The 25247-nt window shown below is 27.9% G+C and overlaps 1 protein-coding gene across 5 annotated transcripts in view; it reads left to right on the top strand.

The window, feature by feature from the left end:
- Window positions 1–480: 480 nt before the first annotated feature.
- LOC142327935 (immediate early response 3-interacting protein 1-like) overlaps window positions 481–25247 on the top strand; it is a 119630-nt gene continuing 94863 nt past the window's right edge. Inside the window, exons 1-3 of one of the 5 annotated variants that reach the window (XM_075371374.1) lie at window positions 481–621; window positions 12045–12146; window positions 21165–21738. In XM_075371374.1, coding sequence (XP_075227489.1) covers window positions 531–621; window positions 12045–12146; window positions 21165–21220 — 249 coding nt within the window. In that variant the 5' untranslated portion in view covers window positions 481–530 and the 3' untranslated portion in view covers window positions 21221–21738. The other 4 variants (XM_075371348.1, XM_075371337.1, XM_075371329.1 and 1 more) reach the window with 4 other exon arrangements.

The raw sequence follows: 25247 nt of genomic DNA on the forward strand, positions 1-25247 counted from the left end.
GCCTTTCTTTTAACTGTAGTAACAAGCCCTCATTGAGAGCTTTTCAACGATATATCATAAATGGTGCTTATTTTCATTGGTTCAGAGTTATAGCAAAATAAAATTTTAATTAATGAAATATTTGGATCTAACAAGGAGAATGCAGATCGGTTGGAAACACTTCCTTTTCTTTAGTTTAACTATATTGATTAATTAATAGTTTAACCTATGATTGTAACAAAAAATTACAATAAATAATAATACAATAATAACCATAAAAATCAATAAAAAAAATTATATAAAAAAAACAGAAGTTATTAGTGAAATAAAATTTTATGTAAGTTTCATTAAAAAAAAAAAAAAAAAAAATAAATGTAATTTAATATGCGTACAAGGAAGTCATGTGGTGTCCATATTTATCAATTTTTTTTATTTTATGTAAATTTCTAGTTCTCAAAATTTTTAATTACGTTCGAGTACAAATTTTATTTTGTTATGTTGCTACGTCTGGTTGTCAGTAAATCATATGATTGGTTCTGTTTACTTCCAACATGGCGTTTACGTTGTGGAACTTATTTGAAGCTGCATTGTTATGTTTAAATGCTGTCTGTGTTCTTCATGAGGAACGATTTTTGGTCAAAAGTAAGAGACAGTGTCTAATTTAATTTTCATATAGTAGTTATTCTAATTGTTATAATGTGTTTGGATTAAGCTTGTTTTATAAAAAAAGTAAGGTTAGCTGTCATTTAAATTCGACATCAATTTTACTGGACAATTTATTCATTAATTTTTGAAATTTTAGAAATGTATTTTCTGTTCTGTGCAGGATACTTTATTAGTTAGATGTTTGTTTTAATAATTTACGTCTTCTTAGATTAACGAGCTTACTCAGACTCATACAAAGTGTCTCTAAAAATTAATGAATTTCTGTTTTTGATTGGAAGTTACATTCATTGTTAAATTTAATTTATAGTTAATCTAACTGGTTTACATCTTAATTAACTTAATTTGCAATGTTAATGGATAACTTTCCCCAATTGCTATAATGTGATTTGAATGAGGCTTTTGCTTAGTCAGATGAGCAAGTATACATTCACTTTTATTAGTATATGTTTGATATACAGTAAATGGGTGGTCATTTTTCAATTTTTAAATAAACTGCAAACATTTCGACTGCTGGAATTTTTTTTTCTTTGAAGTATATACTTCTGCTGGAGTAACTACTGTAAATCAGCCCCTCAACGTCCTTTTGAAGAAAAGGTTTCAGTGATCGGAAAGCAACAAAATGAGCCATTTAATATTTAGTAATTTTGAATTGTGTTCTTATCATGCTATTCAACAGATGTAACTTTTTATTATACTTAATGCATTAACCACTGGGATGATTATATTTGTCTTCAGTCTGTAAAATTTATATTAATTATCTAACTACATTAAAAATGTTAATCTTTTTACTGAAAGAATGACGTAATGCTAAAAATCAGAATAACATTATCTTCATACATTGGTGTGTTTTACAACAGTTGTTATTAAATGTTTTTTCTTAATTTTAAATATGATTTTTTTACATTAATGTTTTTTATTTCTAATGAATTTATACATTTTTTTAATATAAATTTAATCTGAACTTTCATGAGTGTTTATATTAAAGTTAAATAATCTATAGGTTTATTTTTTGACTGTTGAAATAAAGTCTTCTGTAAATATATCTATTATTAAACATTTTATTTGGTTGATTAGTTTTTCTTTTTTCATTTATTTTTTGGAGTGTGCTATTTTACTAATATTAGGTCACAAACGGCTACCATAAAACCTTACTATAGTTAACCTAGCGCTTTTAATAGCTACTTTTAACTAAATAATCTAAATATTGAAAGAAAGAATATTCAAAACCTAAAATCAAAAATTAATTAGTTCATACGAATAAATGAAAAACAATGAACTCTTACAGGTACAGGTAACGGAATGACTTCAAGGCAAGAATTTTGTGCTGAAATTTTTAGAAACATTTATAAATCATGTAATCCATTTTATTGCAGTATTTAAAACTTAATGGCAAAAAGAAAAGTTGCCTTAGTACTATTGTCATTGAAATTCAGCCAACAAAATTGTAAATTGTCTTTTTTTTCCCAACATGTTAAGTTATTTTTAATATTTTATTTTTTTAATTTTATCTGCTAAATGTAATTAATTAAGTGAAGATCCAGATTACTTATGTAAAAAAATAGTGTAGTTTTCTTGATTAGATTTACATTATAATATTGTCTGGTCGCAAACTTATTAATTATAGACAAAGATGACAATTTTATGCATCATCCATTAACTGTATACTCCTACAGAAGAAATTTTTTATGTGGTGTTATATTGGCTTTTGCTTGTGCTTATTTGTACATAGATTTTAAATTGTCTAGCTTGACCTTTAGAATTTGCAGTTTGCATAGAGGTTTCTAGAAATTACATTAACAGAATTATGATATATATGGTGAGGATGCGTTTTGCTTAAAACTGTTAAATTGCTTGATGTGACAAATAAGCAGTTCTGTTTTTGTTAATAAATCTTTTTACAAAATAGTGCATTTGACAATCTGAAAATCTCTTTTGGAAAACATTATTTCATTTTGTCCATAATTGATAAATATAATACTTAAATATTTTTATGGAACTGTTTTAAAAAATGTTGTGATTTTTCCATTTATCTAATTTTATGTTTATTCTTGAACTTTATGATACTTTATGCAAAGGATGTTTAACATATAGCTATGCTTTGTGCTTAGTTACTTCTAAAACATGTGCTTCATCTGTCCTTGGACAGATTTATGCTACATCTAAAAAAAAAATTACAGGGAAGTAACGTGTAGGATGTAATATTTTATTCATTATTATAACGTAGTCTAGAGTTAATTAATATATTCATTTTCTAGCATCAATTTACCTTTCTATTGTAGTGGTGAGACTATTTATAAAAGTTTCTTTTTCACTGTTGACTATAAAATTTTAGTGATTTAATTTGTAGTCTGTCACAATGTAATTAGTTATAATATAGAAATGTTTTTTATGACTATGAAGATAAAAAATTGTTATCGTCCCATTTTGTTGATTATCATTTGCAATAATATGGCCATGTAAATAAAATATATTGAAAGTATGTAAAGTTATTGTAGAGTCAGGTACCATATAATATAATATGTTTTGTATTTTTAAACCTGAATGGTATATTATTATATTCATCGGTATATTATTTAATTTTTTTTTATAGTAATTTTGTTTGCATAGTTGTATTATCTGGAAAATAATCTAACAGATAATAAAGTGCAACTTTTATGTGTGCTTTGATATGTCTATTCTTTACTTATTCAGAATCTAATTGATTATAATTTGTAAATATTACTTTATTATTATTTTTGTTTAGATAGACAAACTACTTACCAGTTTTTCAATTTAAAAGTGTGATGATTAGAAAATTATACAAAAAATTTTTGTATCACTGTAAAAATAAATACATAACCTTAAAATTCTTGTGTTGTGGTTTCTTTTTTTTTGAGTTTACAGTATAGGAAGTTAAGATGTGTTGTCATAGGAACAAAGTAAACAGCTTGTCAAGTAATGAGTCCCTTTGAATACACCTGATAGAATTAATTGAGAATACTGTTGCAAATAAATTATAAATTTGAAATCAACGCTTATGAAAAGTTTTGTAATGTTTAATTTAAAAAGAAAAATTAATTTTATTTGTTATAGTTATTTACTTTAAAAATCTTCTCTTTTTATTATGTATATCTAAAAAAAATAATTGAGAATAGGTTGGTTTCTTAATGAGTAAGTAAACAAAATCATTCTGAAATTAGGACAGCTTTTTTGTCACTGCCCCAATCATTTTTGAAACTTTTCAAGAGATGCCCGCAGAAGAAAGGCAATCTGTAGTTAGTTAGTCACTGAAGTTAGTCAGTTAGTTGTTAGATGGCGCCACTGAAAGGAGAAAATAAATTGAAATTATAATCTCATTTTATATAATAAATAATTATAAATATAATCTAACCAAACATAACCTATGCTCGCTTCACTCGCTAACCTTGACTAGTGAGTGAAGGTTAAGTTTGGTTAGATTATTTTTAGATTTATTTATTATATGAAGTTAGTTTATAATTTTTACATATTTTTTTGCCCCTTTCAGTAGAGCCATCTAACAACTAACTGCAACGACTAACTTGTTAACTACAGATTGCCTGTGTGCATCTTCTTGAAAAGAACCTAATTTTTTTGTAGGATAAAGATTTTTTTATTTGCTATTCAACATTTTTTCAACTTCATTCCTTTCTAGCTGATTTATAACTGTTTCCTCTCCCGTTTACAATTTAGTTTTTCGATGATTTTTTTTTTTTTATCTTAATAAATTTAAATCTTCAATTCATCTTTCACCACACCAACTTGTGTCTCCTTTCTTCATTTTAACTACATTTAATTTTTAATGGTAGTATTTGTATTTACTCTTGTTAGCAATATATGGAAATAATAAAATGGCTGATTGGTCTGTCAGATTGTATATTCATGAATATAAAAGTGTGGATTTGAATGGTAGTATATTAAAAACTTTGTTAATTCAAATAATGATAATTCAAATTCCTCCCCTCGCAATAAAACAAAACTAGATTTTGAAGTTATACAAGTTTTTTGGCAATTAGAGCAAGCTTTTATTGTTAATTCTTATCTGTTTCCAAGTGATTAATTTTATTTTAAAACATACTTGGTACCCCTTTTCAATCTTTGGTTATTTAGTCGTAGCAGCAGTTTTCAAACTAACTGATGGATACATATGATGTTATTTAAGCTAATATAGCTTAGATAAGTCACGACTATTCCCCTTGCTTGTGTATTGATTTTTGTATCTATAGCTTATTACAGTGGTTCCAAAGTGTTCACCTCAGGTCCTGGAAAGTCATGAAATATTACATAATTTTCATAATTTAATTTCTATTTTCATATCATAGGGAATAACATCTGGTGAAGCTGGTACAAACCACCTAGTGATTGTAGAAATCTCTGTAAATGGTTTCTAGATCACGTGAAACTAGTTGCAATTGTTGTAATAGAAACCACTCACCTCGGTTATTAAATTTTGTGATTACTTTAGTATAAAGCAAAAAGAGTTAAATCAAGAAAAGGGTAGTTTTTATAAGCAGGCTTCACTTCCAAGCAATTCTTTACAAGATACCACAGTGAATTACAAAATGTAAGAAGTTCCATATAATTGCAGATCTCACTCTTTTGGCGGCTGTAGATATAGTAAACATTATAATCATTGTGTCTGCTGGGAAGATAATTCAAAAGGCCTTTGTCCAATAACTTTCTTAGCCACAGAATACTGATGATAGTGGATAATTTTAAAACCTCAATGATAAATTAACTGAAAAGGGAAGGAATTTGGCTTCCAGCTGGATAAGGTTACAAATAGTGAATATTAATAGTAATGATGATAATAGTGATGGTTACTTGATTTTCTATGTACAGTTTACAAATGATAGTAACATTGTAGAAGACTTTCTCTTCTGTAAAAGTATTACTAGTAGAAATACTCCAAACTTAATATCTCAAACTCAAATATCTTTGATATTTTTTTACCTTCTTTCTTTTTCTGTTTAACCTTTGGAACTACTATAAGGCATTACTTCAGAGGATGAGTGAGGATAATATGTATGAATGTAAATGAAGTGTAGTCTTGTACAGTTTCAGGTCAACCGTTCTTGAAATGTGTGGTTAATTGAAGCCCAACCACCAAAGAACACTGTTATTCACAATCTAGTATTCAAATCCATATAAAAGTAACTAACTGACTTTTCTAGGATTTTAATCTTAGAACTTTCATCTTCAAAATCAGCTGATTTGCAATGATGAGTTCTCCACTAGACCAACCCAGTGGGTTGATGTTTTTATACCTCTAAACTCTTTGGGGTGGTCTAATTGCATTGTCTGTAGTTAAAGTGCTCATTCTATGTCCAGCTATTTTTAAGGATTGGAGGTTTTTTGCGATGCAAAGCCCCTGAAGCACTGTAAACGCTGTTGCATTATTCATAGGGAATATTTAGGGAATGTAGTAAACTTTATAAAAACTTGGTCATTTGTAAGATTTTTCAAAAAACTATCTGAGGATATGAGATCCGAATACATGTCTTTATTGTACTAAGCACTTCACAATGGCTTTCTCATGTTTATGTATTGCCTCATACATGTGGACTGTGACAAGAATTTTGTTTAGAGAGAAGGAACAGTTATACCGTGCCATTTTTTTATTATAAAACTATCAAATTTAAATATTTGAATTTAGGCGTTTTTAAAAACAAGATTGCTCTAAATATCTCTCTGCAGGGGAGCAACATGCATATTTTAAAGCTAATTGAGAAAGTTTTAGCTTTTATAAAAAAAAATAAAGCTGTGGAAAAGAAAAACAGAAAAGAACACATGTTAAAATCCACAAAGAAAATTTAGTAATAAGACCCGTAACAAATTAAATGAATATGCTAGCGTATAAATTAGCAAAATGTTTAGCAAATATATTAAAAGGTATGAGAATATTAAAAACCAATATACAGTTCAATCGAAGTAGCAGAAAAATTAAAAAAATATAAGAATAACGAAGACTGTAGAATTGTATCATTTGACATAAAAAATTTATATCCATCTGTACCATTAAAAGAAACTTTTAAAAATTTGAGAAAAGAAACTAAATAAGGATAAGATAAATAGTAACTTAAAAACAGAAATTATTAAAACTTGAGAAACAATTCTTCAGCAAAACCAGTTTAAATTTAATAATAAAATATATAAAACAAAGGATGGATTGTGCATGGCTAACCCACATCAGCCATAATAAGCAAAGTATTCCTACCGAATATGGAAGAAGATAATATACCAGATGTGAAAAAATACAGATGTTTAGATTATATTAGGAATGTGGATGACACTAAAAAGAAATAAATAGTAATGAAGAAAAAATTCTAGAAGAAATGAAAAAAATTCCACCATAACATTAAATATGTGATGGAAATGTTAGATAAAATAAAACGTTAGGAAATCTATCTATAACATTGAACACAACAGGAGAGTATGTAAACACTTTCAAGGAGAGTATGAGTTAAACTGAGTCAAGAAATTTGGATTTAATTCAAACCTGAGTCACGGGACTCAAGCTTGCTTACTAGAACAAGTTCAGATATACCAAGACTAGTCTCATGCAAGCAGCATTATAAGAATAAAATAATGAATAAATAATAGGTAACAAGACTTTTATTTTTATCTGAACTTATTATTTCATAAAAAGTAGATAGCAGTTATATATTATCTAGCTCATTCTTAGCTCACCTGATGAATACATTTCTAAAATTCTTTTTTATTTTGGAGAGGGAATTTCCCAATTGTCTGTAAATTTTTCTGGGTAATTTAAGTGGAAGATGGGAGATTTTTAAGGGAAAATCACATCTTCAAATCTGATGATTTGAAGTTCATTTTTTTTATCATTGCTAGTATTGAATTAATGTAGTGTAATGATGTTTAGTAATATACTATTCTGATATTTAAAGTGCTTTTACCCAAAAAACTCTGGAAAATTAGTTAAAAAATGTATGCTAAAAAAATAATACATATTCCCATGTTCTAGAGAGGTTAGCACAATTTTTGAAACTAGGTGAAAAACTGAAGACTCTTAAGTTGGTGGTGGTAGTTTTATTTATTTGAAATAACTTATTAAAGTTGAAATTTAGCATTATTGAAAAAGTTCTTTATTTCATTTTTAGTATTTTTAAAGTTAGATTTATTTTCATAAAATTATTTTACAAAGAGTAACAGTTTCTATAATTGTAATGTAGTTTCAGTTAATTGTAGCAAATAATGATTAATAAATATGTTATACAGTGAACTCATTACTTGAAAGCTGTTTACTTTATTACTATCACAACTTATCTTACTTTACTATAAACTCAAAAAAGTGAAAAGCACAACTTAACAATTTTAAGCTTATCTATTTTTATAGCGATACAAAAACATTTTATAAAATTTCTTAATTGTGATGCCTACTTTTAAACTGAAAAAGTTGGTTTTTTTCTAAAAAATAAAAGTAATAATAAAATAATATTTACTGATTATAATCAGTTAGATTCTGTGTAAGTAAAGAAAAACGTTTCAAAGTACATACCACATTAAAGTTACACTTTATATTTTTGGCAGATTTTTAATTTCAGGTAATACACTATGCAAACAAAGTTACTGAAAAAGAGAGGGTAAATAATATATTATTGAATTGCTATACAGTTTACAAATATAAAACACATTATCATGATGTGTAGTATCTGGCTCAAATGATTTTCCTATTTACATTGTACTTTATTTACGTGGTTTGGAACATATTTCTCTGTTAGTTTTAACTGCCAAAGAGCTTTCTTTTTACTCAAGTATTATTGCATATAATCAAGAAAAAGGTACAATAACAAAAATTTACCTTCACAGTTACAACAAAACCATACAATCAGTGACAGAAACTTTCCTATATCATAATTAACCATATCCTGATATATGTGTGGTTATTAAACCATTAAAATTTCAACATTATCACTCAGAAAAATTAAAATCTTTGTTGTAAAATTCAGTTTAACAACTAAAATAGAAAAGTAAACTGATAATGGAAAATGAATATATTTTACAAAGAGTAACTATGTTAAAATAAGAATTTTTTTACAGGTAGATGTATTCTTTTCCAGCATAGATGTATTTTAGAGGTAATTCAGCATAAAGCAAAGCCAAATATCTATGATTCTTTGTATAAAATATTATGAAAGCAGAGGAATAAAAATAAAATTAAAGTAATTGGAAAAATCAGAATATTTTAAAAACATTTGGATGAAAATATGACTGTGTATATTAATAAATCAATTGTGATAGACTGGAAGGAATAACATAATCTTCTTTGACACAGAGACTTTCAGACTGTCAAGTGGGTTATTAAATGAATTATTCAGTTTAACAAAAACAGAACTGCTTGATGTTCTGCAAATCAATTTCATAATTTTATACTTCACACCCTCAGCACACGTGTTAAGAGAAGTAGCTGATATGTAATCCACAGTTGCTCATAACTTTCAAATGAAAAGAGATAGTAAAATAAATATAGCTTGAAAGTATACTTAATTTTCTATAAAAATTAATTAATTTTTCCAGTCTGTCAACATTTTCACCTACACATTTCTCTGAATTATGATTCAGGTTTTCCATTCCATCAATAAAGAAATGCTGGTGATCTTTCCTTAATCCATGCCCCAATGCATCCTTCATTTCATCATCCTTAGTGAAATAAGTATGCTGTATATCACTTCAATTAAGGAAAGAAATGAAAATCACAGGATATCAAATCTGGTGAGTATGAGGATGTTATTCAAACTTTCAACTTCACAAGCCTCAGTGGTTGCACATGATTTGTCTGTGGCTGAGCATTATTGTTTGGAAAATTATTGTCTTTGTGGATTGTTTAATACAATACACACATCATTATTAGTTGTTTTAACATCTGTATGTCAGAGAATTTACATTGAGCCAGCTTCCAAGTAGTCTGTCACATACACATGTTTGGAATCCCAGAACACTGTCATGAGAATTTTTTCAGATGGTTGTGTTTTTAATTGTGGCAAGTCTGATTTAACACCACTAGATTACTTCATTTGGGGCTAAATGAAAACGATAGTATACGAAAATGTTAATATGAAAGAAGAGTTACTCATAAAAGAAGAAATGCTATTGAATTTGTACAATAAATAACACATAATAAAGTGAATTGTATGAAATTTAAATTTTTCTATTGTTACCTTATTAATAGTTCAATATTAGTTTCAATCAGTCATTATAATGTTTTAAGTAAAATCAGACTGTTTTGGTATTTATAATTTAATTGTTCCTAAATTAATTTTTTGTTGTTTTTGTAAACAAAAGGGGATCAGTTTAAAAAAGAGACCAAATTTATCTGCATTAAAAACATTTCGGGTGCTGTTTTTTTAATTTGAAATTGCTTAATAGTTATTCGGCTTCTTTTTTTTTCATACTCTAGTACGATCCTGAGATGATATGGAAAGCCACCATAAATATTTTACATTGGGCTGAGTGCTGTGTACATTGCAAAGGAGTGCACTTCAAACAATTACTGTAAATGAGTTTTGTTATTCTGTTACCATTTATAATTTAATGTGTTTTATTTTTTTTCTTTTGTTACATTAAGAATAATTTTTATTAGGAACAGAAAGAGTATTATGATTTTCTGTCTGTTTTTTATCTGTTTTGCTTCAATAAAAAAATGATTTTTGAAAGTTTTTATTTAATTTTTATAGGCTGTATTTACATTAATTTTCTCAGAATTAAATTCTCTACAGGTTTTGTTACTAAATCTTCTGCATTTATTAGACACTTAACAAAGCTATTGTACTACAAACCTAAAAAAAACTTTGTTTTTTATGTAAGATATATAAAAACTATTGGAATTACAGCTCTGGGACATGTTTTATCCTATTTCCCAGCTCAAATTGCATAAGAAACCACAAACTTTACTCTTTAATTTGGGTTCCAAAGATTACAGTAGGGTTTTTTGTTTTATTAGATCTGAAATCCAGGCGAAATCCTTTTGCTAGCTGTAACTTGAAAACAAAGCGTTTCTAGAGCTATGTTTGTGTGAATTTTTTTCATTATTTTCACCAGTAGAACGTCTAAAAAATTTTCCATTTCTATGTGGAACACTCTGTAGTTAATGGTGATGCATAAAATTTATCATCAGTAAGGCATAGACAAAATCATAATGTTAATGTAATCAAGAAAACATTATTCTTTTTACAGAAGTAACTTGGATGAAGAAATTCAAACCAAAAAATATTTCTAAAAATTACTTTTTATATATATTGTAATGGGTAAAGAAGCTTCCAGAAATAAGAATCTAGAGAGAACGACCAAGGGATTCTTTCTAGAAAAAGACTTATAGAAAAGCATAGAAGGTGCAGACAATAAAAATTATGCTTAAACAATTAAAAGGACATACAGTACTGTAGGTCAGGAGATACAAATACTGCCAAGGACCAGCATAGTGACAGTTAGTTTTTTCAAGTTTGAATTCAGTGCAGTGTACATTAAAACTGATTTCAGTAAGTGTTAGGTAACGAATGAAGAGTGCATCATGAGTATTCAACATTGGACATTTGTTGAAAACAAGAAGCTGTTCGGTGAGATATTTGTAAACAGTAAAAGCAAATAATACTTGCAAAAAGGTGAATTGTATGAAGGTTAGATTTTTATATTGTTACTTTACTAATAATTCAATATTAGTTTCTGTTAGTCATTATAAAGTTTTTAGTAAAATCAGACTGTTTTGGTATTTATAATTTAATTGTTCTTAAATTACTATTACTATCTTATATAATTCTATTTATAAGAAATTTTTACCTCTCAATATCCTTGTAAAACAATGTATACCATTATTAACTAGATAACTTGTACTAAATTAGGTAACTTGGCCAGACAGTCTGATAAATGAAATTTTGATTTTTAAATGATGTATATATAAAAAATGAATCTTTTGATAATTCATTGAAAATTTTACAGATAAAATCACAATATAAAGTTAAAGACTTCAAACTTTTTATTGTTACTTTCTTTTTAGATGTGAATGTTTTAAAAATTCATTTTCTGGCACTACAAGCATAATGTTCTCAATTTAGACATTTTGTAAAAATTAGCAATATTTATGAACATATAAGAAAAAGTTTGTTTTAAAAAGTAATCATCTTTCACAAACATTAAAAAACTAGCAGAGAGGAATATCATTATTCATGATTTATATCAGTTTGGATGTTTTTAGTTATCTCATAACTACTGAGACTTTTTGAAAATCATTTCTCATGGCTGGATTCAGGGTAATATTTTATTTTTTATTTTATTTGGATTTTTAACTGTAAAACTATTATTTTAAAATTCTTCTGTTTAGTAACTTATACCTTTAGTTTGATATTTGTATATCATGGAGTAGTTGCATTAATTCCTGTCATTTTCAGTGGGATGGGGTGTTTCTAATACGGTACAAGGATTTGGAGAACAGCCAACAGTGAAACATCAAATACTTAACTTAATTAGATCTATTAGGACAGTTATGCGCAGTAAGTATTATCATATCAACTTTTAAGTATGGTATTAAATTATAACAGTCAGGTGGGTGTACCAAGAAAATTAAATTTTGTTATTCAGGACAACCATGCTGTTTGTAACTGAAAATAATATGATCAGTGCATGAATTTTTGCAGTCCCACCAAAATGTAAGGTATGTCTGTAAATATTTATTTCAGTGAGTGAATCCAGTTTACTATAGTGATTCAGCCACTGGATTTAACTAAAATGTAGATATTGAAATTGATTACTGAAAAAAATTTGTTTTGCATTTTTGATCATCCTACACATGAAAATAATGAGTCGGTATATATTCAAGAAAGATAATGTAAAATTAAAAATTATATTTAATCTTCTGGCATCGTGTGGTGAAATTCTGAAGATTAATATTATTTTGTGAAGTTAATAATTTGGCTTTTAAGAAACTGATGTGATTTTTATAAATATAAGCTATTTGGGAATAATATTACTTAAACAAAAAAACAAGGAAATTCATAAAGGTCATTCAATTTTAGTATATAATTTCATAATTTATGTTGTTTGTTGAACATTTTCTGTAAAGTAATGTCGACTTCACAATTCGTAATGTAGGTTTAATGTTTTTGTTTATAATCGTCATGTATAGTTCCATTATATATAATTATTACAGGATTTTTATTTTTTGTTAAGAAAGTTGAAAATTTTTCATAAATTCCTGCTTTATTTTTAATTAAAATTTTGTAAACTTTTGTATTTTTTATTCATACTTAAACAAATACAGTAAACTCTGCTTAATACAATTTTCATGGATCGGACACAAATTAGAATCTTAGGCGGAGAATTATCTTAGCTGAGAAGCAGCTAAGAGTTTTAAGATAATGCTTCTTAAAAAAAGCATTTTTGAGGGTGGTAGAGTGTTAATGTTTTAACATACAGTGTTATGTGAGAAAATATTAATGGCAGTAATTATAAATTCAAGGATAAGTACGTATACATTCATACTTTTTTTTGAATATCATGCATTTAATTAAAAAAACAAATCACTGAATATAACTATAATATAGATCAGAATGTTCCATTACTTATTTTAAAATAGTCATCAATTTTGCTTTATCTTGCCATTTTGAAATGTGAATTCAAAATTAAAGTTTCTAAAAAAATTATTTTGTATACAGTATTGCCCAGTAAATCAGAAAGACTGAATATATAACACCTAACCTCACTAAGAGCGTATAATGTGGCAGCTATTATCAGTGGTGGTGCAAGCTCATCTTCTTATTCATTATCACTTTTCTCATTCCTTGCCTCTTGTATAATTTTTTACCTTCTCACATGTTTTCTCCTTTTATGTTAGTATATTGCCGTCAGCTGATAAATACTCCAGAAACTGTCTTATATTAGCAGCCTCTTTCTCTTTGTTTTCAACATCAGTACTGTCAGTTCTTCTTTTGCCCACTTTATCCCAGTTTATAAAACGGTTTTAGAAGTAAGTGGGTGACTGCATCCCTCGCCTCAATGATGAAATTCATAGCATCCAAAATGGTTACTGTGGGAAAAGGTGAATCATAAAGTTGGACCAGTACCTTATGATAATGCTCTTTCAGTACTTTAATTACACCCTGTCCGTAGACTGTAGATGACTCATCCAGCTGGCAAGTAGAAAAAAAAATTTACATTTGATAGTTAGATGCCCTGCACTGTTATCAATAAAAAGAAGAAATTTCTGGTTTTGCCTTTGAAACGATCACATTCAGTTCTTTAGCCCAAAAAAAACAAAATGTTCCATTAGTCATCCGAGCCTTTACATTGATTGGTGTAACTACATTAGAATGTTTTGAAATTAAAAACATCTTTGTGATTTTGCCTTTCCTATGACAAGAAGCTTAATTTACTTTGTACTGTCTACATTAGTACAACCTAAAACCATAAGTATTCATTTACTTTTTTTGCCACTGTGAATTTGTCTTTTTTGTAAACCAAGAACTTATTTGGGATCACTTTAAAAAAGAGACCAAATTTATCTGCATTAAAAATATCTTGGGGGCTGTAATCCTTAAGCAGAGTAGGCAGAGTATTATTTTTCCTCGATGCAGCATCTTCTCCATTCACAGACTCTGATTCACAAAAGATTTGTTGATACTCAATTCTGTGTCATGATTTAAATCTGTCAATCCAACTATTAGATACAGTAAAATCAGCAATTTGGAGTTCCTTGGCTATTTCCAGTGCTTTTTCCTTTAACTGTGTACCATTCATTGGCAGGTGTAAGTTACGGACTTGCTGAAACCATTTCAATAATACATCTAACTGTTCATATGTACCAGTTTTTATCTTCTCTCTTTTTACTTTTTTGCATGGCACTTTCCTGAGTCTTTTTTCATTTTTTTAAATATTGTTCTTAATGTCGAATCTGGCATGTTCAAGGTCTTTAGCTATTTGAGTTTGAGTTTTTACTTAATAATTTTGATCATATGTTTTTAAAATTTTTAATTTATCAACTGATAATGTTTTTTTATAATGTTGCTCTACACCAATTTCATGACTGATGCTAAAAAAAATAAGTTTATGAAAGAAAAACAATTCAAACAGTTCTTACTCGGAGAAAACAACAAGAAGATCGCACATTACATCAGCTCAAGTTAACACTGAGCTGCAATGAACTGAAATCTATGATTCATATCTACTGTTATGATTGGTTATCAGACTGTTTTTTTCGGGGGAAATTTATGACAAACTTCCGGTGTATCATGTTTAATCTTATTTTCATGAGTAAATAAATTGCTAAACAGCTTTATGTAACAGTTTTCTATTCATCAGGTACAAAACGGAGAGCATATTAGGTGGAATTGAGTGTGTATTAAGCAGAAATATATTTATTGTTTTACAATATTGGTCTATGGACTTGGTAAAATATCACGTTTTCAGCAGAAAAACGTTTTATCAGAAACTGTATTAAGTGGTTTACTGTATTTCTGTTACTTCTACAATTTAGAAGTTAAATTTTTAGTTTTTTTTTCTATTTATAAGTTTTTGTTTTGGATTTTAAGATTGTTTTTGTCCAAAAAGAGTGTTATTTATATTGAAAATAATGTTAACAGAGGACTCTGTTTTTAACTCTTTTTTAACTCTTTGCTAATGAACTATTGGACTTCTTTGAAAGTCAAAGTGAGTCTCAAGAAGTTCAAATTTTAAATGACAATAGTGATGATGGAAGTATTAGTAGTAGGCACATCAAATTTGCAAAGGCTACCAAAATGTTGAGTAATGTTTAATGAAAGCAAACTGGATCATCTATAATCAGCAATTCTATAATTTTGATGATTCAGTTGTTGAATGATCAAATTAACTTGGCATCATGACTTGATTGGCACAGCAATCACCATTGGTCTACAAGCAACTTAACTTCACACAAAAAAAAAGTGAATCATTGGAATAAGGTGTGATAACAAAATTTGGCTGCATAATAAGCACATAGCAATGGACAATCATTCATACAGGTGTTATATTATGTGACAGTGGCATGTATTGAATTTAGTACATGATAGTTCAATACTCACTGTTTTGTGTACATTGCAAATGGTATTTATTAGAAGAAATAAATGCATCTCTAATGGTTGTAAAATCAAAATGAAACAGTATTATTTGTTATTTAATCACTAAATAAATTAAGAATTAAAAAATTAATTTAAAAAAACTAATTTGAATCTATTTCTGTGAACCCTGAAATGCTTCCTTATTGTTTCTCCTGAAGACTCATCAAGATGGATAACCAGTTGCTGAACCTTTTCTTCCATTTAACAATCATTTACTTCTCCAGGTCCTTAACCTGTTTCACAGTTGATCTTTATTGTTCATTCATTATTTCTTTAAAACATTTGGTTGGTATTTTTATATATTTTATTCTATTTTTTTTTTTTAGCAATAGCACTTTCACTGAACCTGATATTCTGTCAGGTTCAGTGAAAGTGTTAAGGTGGCAGGCTTATCATCTCATGCCCTTTCTCTTGTAAAGATTTGTTGGTGATATACCATCCATCATCTTGAATGTCTCATCATCTTGGATGTTGAAGAACAATTTGAAACAACTGTACTTTCATGTCAGATCATAGTGAATGTTATTTGTATTTGTCTACAACCACTCTTGTATTTCACTTTTTCTAGCAGCTGCCAATATGATTTGTCAATTTGTACTGAATGTTATGACATAGTATCCATGACAATAGTATAATTTTTCAAGTGAGAATTTTCCCTGAACCCAATCAGGAAAGTTTCAAAATTTATTTTGTGTGGTAATTGTCTTTTTATGTCTCGAATCAAGTATAATGAGCACCCGGAACAAATCCATCCGCACTACTACCATAAATAACTATCCCTTGTGAGCCTTTGTTGTCATTCTTTAACATGCCAACTTCAGTAGAAACTTTGCAGAATTTGCCTACAGTGTATCATGCATACCCAAGCTGGTCTAGTGGTGAACTGTTCATCGCAAATCAGCTGATGTTGAAGTTGATAGTTCATAGATTCAAATCCTAGTAAAGGCTGTTGCTTATATATGGATTTGAATATTAGATTGTGGATACAGGTGTTCTTTGGTGGTTGGGTTTCAATTAACCACATATCTCAGAAATGGTCAACCTGAGACTGTCCAAGACTAAACTTAATTGTTGCTGATGAAATCAACACATTGTTCTGTCGTAGTTACAAGTTACTGTAAACTGGATATGTAGAGGGAAATCATTGTTGAACAAATATTATATCATTTGTACTACTAAAACCCCACATTATTGCATATAAAAAAGCCCAATAATATGAGAGTGCTGGAGTTAAGATTTTTTTTATAAGCTAAAATTATTAATTATATAAATTAATTATTAACTTTTTGCTAAAATTATGTCACACAGTAGATTCAGTGTAATTCTGTGTATTACACAGTAGTGTAATTCTATGTATTACACAGTAGTGTAATTCTATGGAAAGGACAATTTATATTTAGGTAGGCAACATATTTCATCAAAAAGGGCTAGATTTTTAATAAAATTATTTTCAATTTGTAATTTTAAAACTGTGTTTTGTGTAGATACAATCATGTACACGGAAAGAAATATGTCAACTGCATCAGTTTGAACATGACCTGTCGGCAAAAATAGTAATAATATAATAAAACCCTATTTTGAAGAAAGCCACAAATAATTTATTAAAATGAATTTGTACACTTGTCCTTAAATATTTGAGCTGCTGTTGGTGAAAAAAACTAATGCATGTGACACAGTTAGATACAGCAGAAGAGGTCTTCCCTATGATGAAAAGTAGAAAACTAGATAGTTGAATGTGTTTTACTCTGACATACTTATATTCATTGGGATGCCATTTCATTTTTCATAATGATTGCTATTTTCTATTTTTAGTACTATCCACAAAAAATAAAATATGGCTTAGTGTGCTATGTATACTCTACTACCACACAAAAGACAAAAACAAATTTGACAAATTCCATCACATTTGTAAGAATGTTGAACATGTGTTACTCCCTATTTTGCAAAATATTCATTGAATAAAATTAGAATTTTATTTTTTTTACTTTGCTGTAGATAAACTTATGTAGCTACATGTTTAACTTAGTATACTTGTTTGCATAATGCAATAGAATTTATAAAAAAAAAAACTATAAAATTAATTAATTAATTGCATATGAAACATATATTTCTGCTTGGGACCTGAGAATAAACTTTTACTACCATTTAAGAAAAAAAGTCTCCTATATAAGTATGTTTTCAGCATAAAAAACTATATACCAATTTTTTTTCTTTTACATTTGTATTGTGTAGTCTTTTAAGTAGCTCTAAAGTTGTGTACAATATTTACCAATTGAAATTAATTGCTTAACCAAACTTCTTGTGCATTAATTATTTGGGAATAATGAATGAAATTACGCTGTATGATTAGAGTATTTCTTTTAAATATAAAAACAACCATTATTGGGTATATAGTTTAATAAATAATTTCCCTAGAAGGTCATTTTCTTTCCAAACTTTTGAGTATTGTCAGTATAATCTTTTTTGACAGTGTTGTTTACTTGTAGTTTAAGACAAGATATAAGGATTAATTAAATAAAGTGGTGGTATATTTAAATACTACTCAATTGGAATGTTAAACCAGGTTAACATAAATTATTGAATGTTAACTAGTAAAAAGAAATCTGTTTAACATTTAAAAAATATTTTTAGGTAACTAGTAAATTGTGCTTTTCAATAACTTAATTATATTACAGTTTTATCCAACGTAATAATATTTAAGTGGTGTTGAGTATTTAAATGGTTTTAAGACTGATTAGTTGATTTGCCGCTTTAATATTGTGATATTATTATTATCACAGAGTGGAGGAAAACTTGCAGAAAATTTTCCATTATAACTTAGTTTTCTAAAGTCTGATTTGAAATTTAAGTTATAATTTTGTTCACAATTAAATATTTAAAATTTTAGCTTTGTCAGACTAACAATAACCAAATAAAATTTTCAGAAAAAAATTATAGAGAATTAATTCTGAGAAAATTAGTTAATAAAATCCGAATAAGTTTTTTAAATTTGCTTTTATTGAAGCCAAACAAAAAACCAATCTGAAAATCTTGTACTACAAAGAGGTAAAAAGTTCTTTTTACTATGTATATTTAATTTTTTATTATTTTATATTCTTAAAATTGCTGTTAGTGATTTAATTTGATGAATAATTTAGAAAAATATTGTATAAATTCACAAACAAGAAGTACATAGATGTACATTTTATCTGTGAATACACTAATCTTAATGCTAGAAAAACTATTGAGAATTATCATTAGTAATTTCCTAATGGAATTATTAGCAGTAGATATGTATTTAAAGATACTCAGAAAACTGAGAAGAAGAGGGTCATTTGTAGTAAATTTAGAAAGGTAATTGCACATTTATAAATCCTGCCTGTAAGCATATGAAGAAAATTATTTCATAAAAGTCTTCGTTATAGTCTTTTGTACATTGTGGTTCTAACATTGTCATTCTAATAACATTTTTTAAAAAACGTTCAGTGTGGTGCAATGGAAAATGTTCCGATAAGATCTTATGTCTGTAGTTCATGTCTTTCAGAGATTTCTATTTAAATTTTCATTAAATGAGATTCCTTACCTGTTAGTCGATGCCTCTCTGATAACATGAACTTCAGGTATTTCCAGTTCCAGCAAGATGTAGTGCTAACTTGTTTGTTTAACTCAGCATCTGAGTGAAACATTTACTATTAGATGGATTGAGTGAGGAGAACAACAAAAGTGGTCACCAGATACTGTGATTTGAATCCTACAGATACTTATATGAAAATTCATAATGCATTAGTATATACTCTAAGACCCAATAATTAAAATGAATTTTTACACAATCATGTTTGCTGAAGAATGCACTCGTTCGTAAATCAGTATGGATTGACATGTTGATTTGGGGATTTTGAATAGCTAATGTAATATTATCACTGTTACTTAATTATATGGCATCTTAAATACTTTAATAAATGGTTGAAATATACTATTATTTTACAAGAATTAGCGTAACTTTTAACTCATCATTTTTAATGCAAGATTTTCATCAGTTTATTGTTGCATTTGGTTTTCAATAAAGATAAATTTTTTTACAATTAATAAAAAATATTAGTAAAAAATAGATTAAAAGATATGTAGGTAAATAATTTTACTGTTTCTCTGTTTCCAAATCTTTATTTACCAATTTTCTCTAAAAGTTGTGTTTGGATGTAATTTTGCATTTTAGCATATATGAAATATAGGAATATGTAATTGAAAATAAGTATTTGTGAGTTAGAACATTCAAATTACTTGTTTTAAAACTGCTGTTTAATTATTCATTCATAATATCAAACATTTAAAAAATATTGAAAGTTTTATTCATTCCAATTGAACAAGAGTGTTTATGCAAATGCTGGGAAAGTTCAACAAATAGCATTGATATTAGTATCGTTTTTATGTTTGTGCTGTCAACTGTAAACATCATGTAACTTTATCATATATTACTCTGTAATATTTTGCGTAGAGCAAATTGTGTAAAGTGAACCTTGCTCACTTCAGCAAATGAAAATTAAGAACAACAAAATATTACTTTAAATTCAAATTGAATTTGTTGCCTTAAATCCAAATTGAAATTAGCCATCCAAGGATGGCAAGTTAATCATTGTGATAGAGTTGATTAGTTGTGTTCTTTATGAATTATACATTATACAAGGACTTACTTAGCATATTCTGCCCTTCATTTTATTTTTATAAATATGTAATTAGATACGTAATGCCTTCAAAGAAAAGACTGATTTTATGAACTACTTGACTGAATGATTATGTTTTATATTGTTTAAAGTTGATTTTTTATTTAAAGTATATATATATATCTTATTCCTTTTTCTATGATCTTAAATTTTACTACTGTCGCATAATTTTAAATTGAATTTACTACTACTACTACTACTATGGAAAACATATAATGCAGTTATTTTACTACTTGTTCTGTAAAAATTATATGAATCATTATTTTATTTACTTTTTCTGATATCTTTTTTTATGTCCAAACAATTTTAGCTATCACTTTAATGTGTGTTATCAAATTTGGATGCTTACAGAAAGTGTTGGTTTTTTTTTATTTATTAAAATATGAAATTCTCATTAAAAAATTTTGTAATGTTATTTTCATGATTGTTTTTTCTAATCTACAGTTATCAGTCTAGAAAAATTGACAATTATCTAGAAAATCCAAAACAAAAACAGAAGTTGAAAAAGTAGAATTACATTTTGAAATTTCTTTATTCAATGCATGTTGTATGGTTGGTGTTATCATAATCTTTTTCTTTGATGTCTGGGCATTTAGGCTTTGTTTAGTTTTAGGCATGAATCATATAATCAGTATGATTTATGTGAAAATTAAAAAAAAATGAATTTGTAGATATGAAATTATTACTACTATAAGGTGTTTGTCTATATTATCCATAATAAATTTATTTTATTTTTTTACAGTACCACTAATATTTTTGAATATCTTTGCAATGGTTATAAAGCTTCTACTTGGGTGATAATTAAAGTGAAATCTTGAAGTGATTTTCTTAAGCAATCAACTGATAACAGTTCATCATAGGACATCATTTGTAATTGAACGTGATATCTAAATTACAATTTTTGTGCTGTGTATAAATATTTTTAAAGAAAGGAGCTTTAATTGTATGGTGTGGCCTCATTAACATTAAATAAAATATTTGTGTGTAATGTTTTCTATGTGTAAGAAGGATGTTTTTTTGGGGGGGGGGGGAAGTTATATGTATGAATAATGGTTTATTTGCAATATGTTTACCATGTTCCTGACTGACCTTAAAAATAAATAAGTTTTCCAAAATATAAACAAACTTTAATTAAAAAGTTTATTCATTTAATTGTTTTATTTTTTATTATTTTTGTATAATATTGATTATTTCCGTACCTGTAATAATCTAAAAAATATATATGTATTATTAAAATCTTTCTGAAATGCAGATAACATGTTTCAACAGGATTATTGAATTGGCTTAGTTTTTGTAATAAATTTTTCTCAGAATTATATGCAAGAACTTCTAAAACATTTGTTTTTACATTCCTTTTAAAAATGTTTATTTCGATTGCAGATAAGTGTATTTAATTAGATCCATTGTGATGGTCTAAATAATGGACGATTTTTTGGTGTTACTTTTTTTTAAGGTGGAATATTAATGTATTATAGTGAAAATACTATATCCTGAAAAATCATTTTTGTTCTGATTTCTCTTTAAGAGGAAATTATCAAAATATAAAAAATTGTATTTAAGTATTTTTAATATACAGTTATATATTAAATCATGTACAATACACATGACACTTTATAATAATTATTATGTTTAATCTGTTTTTACAATTTCAGATTAGAAAAAAATAATCGTTTTATTTATCAGAAGTTTTATTGATTGAAGTTTGATTGTTATTTTTGTATCTGACTTTTTGGGGCTGATTTTTTGAGGATATTTTAATTTTAACGAATATAAAATTTATAATACATTACATTCATATATTTATATTTCATTTATATACATGTGATTAATTTGTGCGTGCATGTGTGTGAATGTATAATGTAGTTGTAATGAAATCAGTTTAATAAAACATATTTCCACACACAATGTAAACGTGCTCATGCAGACTGGTAAACTAAAAATAATAACTGGTCCAATGGACTGGTCCAATGTACAATACACATGACACTTTATAATAATTATTATGTTTAATCTGTTTTTACAATTTCAGATTAGAAAAAAATAATCGTTTTATTTATCAGAAGTTTTATTGATTGAAGTTTGATTGTTATTTTTGTATCTGACTTTTTGGGGCTGATTTTTTGAGGATATTTTAATTTTAACGAATATAAAATTTATAATACATTACATTCATATATTTATATTTCATTTATATACATGTGATTAATTTGTGCGTGCATGTGTGTGAATGTATAATGTAGTTGTAATGAAATCAGTTTAATAAAACATATTTCCACACACAATGTAAACGTGCTCATGCAGACTGGTAAACTAAAAATAATAACTGGTCCAATGGACTAACACAAAATTCTCATTTTGGGTCTGCAGGAAATAAGAAACACCGACTAGAACACTATGGAGTCTCAAGAGTATAGACTCTACAAAGGTATACATGGAAAGAGAGTGATGAAAAATGTCCCACAGTTTGGAACTGGCTTTTTATAGTCAGCCTCAAAATAATAAAATTCCATACAAGTATTCATGTCACAATCCCCAAGAATATCAATACTCACCATAAAAATCTACACTATAATAAACGCTCATGCATCCACTAATAATAAAAATAACTCTCTAAAAGACCGAAAAGAAACAGAAAAGTTTTGGATCTACTCTACCTGACTATAAATTACATCCCCAAAAACCGTGTTAAACAATTAATCAGAGACTTTATTGCTCAGCTAGGCAGAGAAAGTAGGAAAGTAGATACCACATCATCATTGTAAAATTGCGTGCCCAAAAGGAAATAAAAAAAACAGACAGAGACTCATCGATCTCTGCAGAAACCACAACCTAATCTTGAAATCTACATATTTCAAGAGGAAACCTCAAAAACTCAAAACCTGGCAACACCCCGACTGCACTAAAGAAAAATGACAACTAGATTTTGTCTTCATGGACAAACACTACAAGGAGATCTACAACATAAAAGTCCTCCGAGGAGTAGACAAAGGTTCAGATCGCTATGTAGTCAGAATTAGAATTAAATTTACTCCCCAAAGAAAGCGACAAAACTCAGCCCATAGAATAAAAAGAAAAATGGACCCAACCCAACCAATCAGGAATGAAAATTACCAAAAACCAACCAAAAAGAATAATCAGTGATAAACTAAAAAATCTAGTCAACTGTAAACAAATCACAGAAAATGATTAATTTCCATAAAAAAACAACAATGGTGGAATGCGAATTTGATGAAACTGGAGAAAATACCTCAGGTATGGTTGTTTCACCAATCCCAAAAATCAGAAACATCCTTCCAAAATCTAGTAAAACAAAGAAAAGAATCCACCTGTACCCTAAGGAGAATAAAAAGACAACAACATAAAGACACACTGAAGTCAATAGAAGAAAAATTCAATAAAATAGTTTTGAGACTACTGCAAAACCTTAAAGAATTACCTCCAAAAATATGAACCCGCAACCCTATTAATAAAGAATGAAATGGTAAACTGACCAATAACAATAAAGATAGTGTGAAAACCCTAGTTAAATATTTCAACAAACTCCTATATTGCAAAGAACAAATAGAACTTCTGAACTTAAACATAAACACCACCAGAAAACATCAACCCTCCCACAATAAAAGAAGTCTACCAAGCACTGTGTGAGATGAAGAATTACAAAGCAGTGGGAGAAGATCAGACTTTTGTAGAGATCTGAAAACATGCAGGAAGACCAGCACAAATTGCCCTTCATCAACGGCTTGCCAACATCTGGATCAAAGAAAAACTACCAGAACACTGGATGGCAGCCCTTATTCATACATTACACAAAAATGGGGACAAAACAGACCCTAACAATTACAGGGGAATCTCACTCCAAGACACAACATACAAAACTCTTTCAAGAATCATTCTCAACAGGATCGGTTCATTACTCGAGAAAGAAGTAGAATACCAGGGAAGTTTCAGACCCTGAAGGAATTGTCTAGCCCAGTTCTTGAGCCTCAAGTTAATAATGAATTAACAGGAAAAAATGAGACATGGTGATAATGTTTTGAAGATTTCAAGAAACTCTATCCACACTGCACCCATAGAGAATCCTTACTAAAAATTCTAAGACACATTGGACTACAAACCAAATTAATAAACATGATAAAACAAGGCCCTCACAAACACTGACTTAAGGTAAAATTCAGAGGTGAGCTCTCAGAACCATTTATTTGAGATCAAAACAGGACTGCTCAAGGTGATGGGCTTTCACTGCTATTATTCAACTGCGCTCTAGTAATGGTAATGAGGGAAAGGCTCAGAAATGCCCCCAAAAGTAAAAATAGGCTGAAAAATCAAAACAAACTCTTGGTTTTGCTGACAACTTGGCATTGCTAGCAAATTACATCGACGAAGCTAAATCACAGATATTAGAACGTGAAAACACTGCAAATAAAATTGGCCTCAAAATATGAAAAGAGAGAAATTATGTCCCATAAACAAACACAATTAAAAAAGTATAAACATAAATGGTAAACCCAGCTTAAATACCTTTGAGAAATAATAACAAACAACCTAAGTGAAAAAAATCTCAATCCAAATAAGAAAAAACAAACTAGCTAAGGCTCAGAAATTAACCTGGTACACTTACAATAAAAAATACCTATCAATAAACACAAAAATAAGATACTAAGACATAGATATAAAACCAGAAGCTACTTATGTAACAGAAACAGTTTTCCACCTGAGTGAACAGTCAAAGACAGGCAGACTCCAGAAAATCAAAAGAATTGGTAGAATCTGCATCAATAACCAGAAAGACAGGCAGCGGTGGATTGTACAAAGAGTTAAAACCCAT

The sequence above is a fragment of the Lycorma delicatula genome, chromosome 1 (assembly GCF_047948215.1).
Source record: "Lycorma delicatula isolate Av1 chromosome 1, ASM4794821v1, whole genome shotgun sequence".
Classification (NCBI taxonomy): Eukaryota; Metazoa; Arthropoda; class Insecta; order Hemiptera; family Fulgoridae; genus Lycorma; species Lycorma delicatula.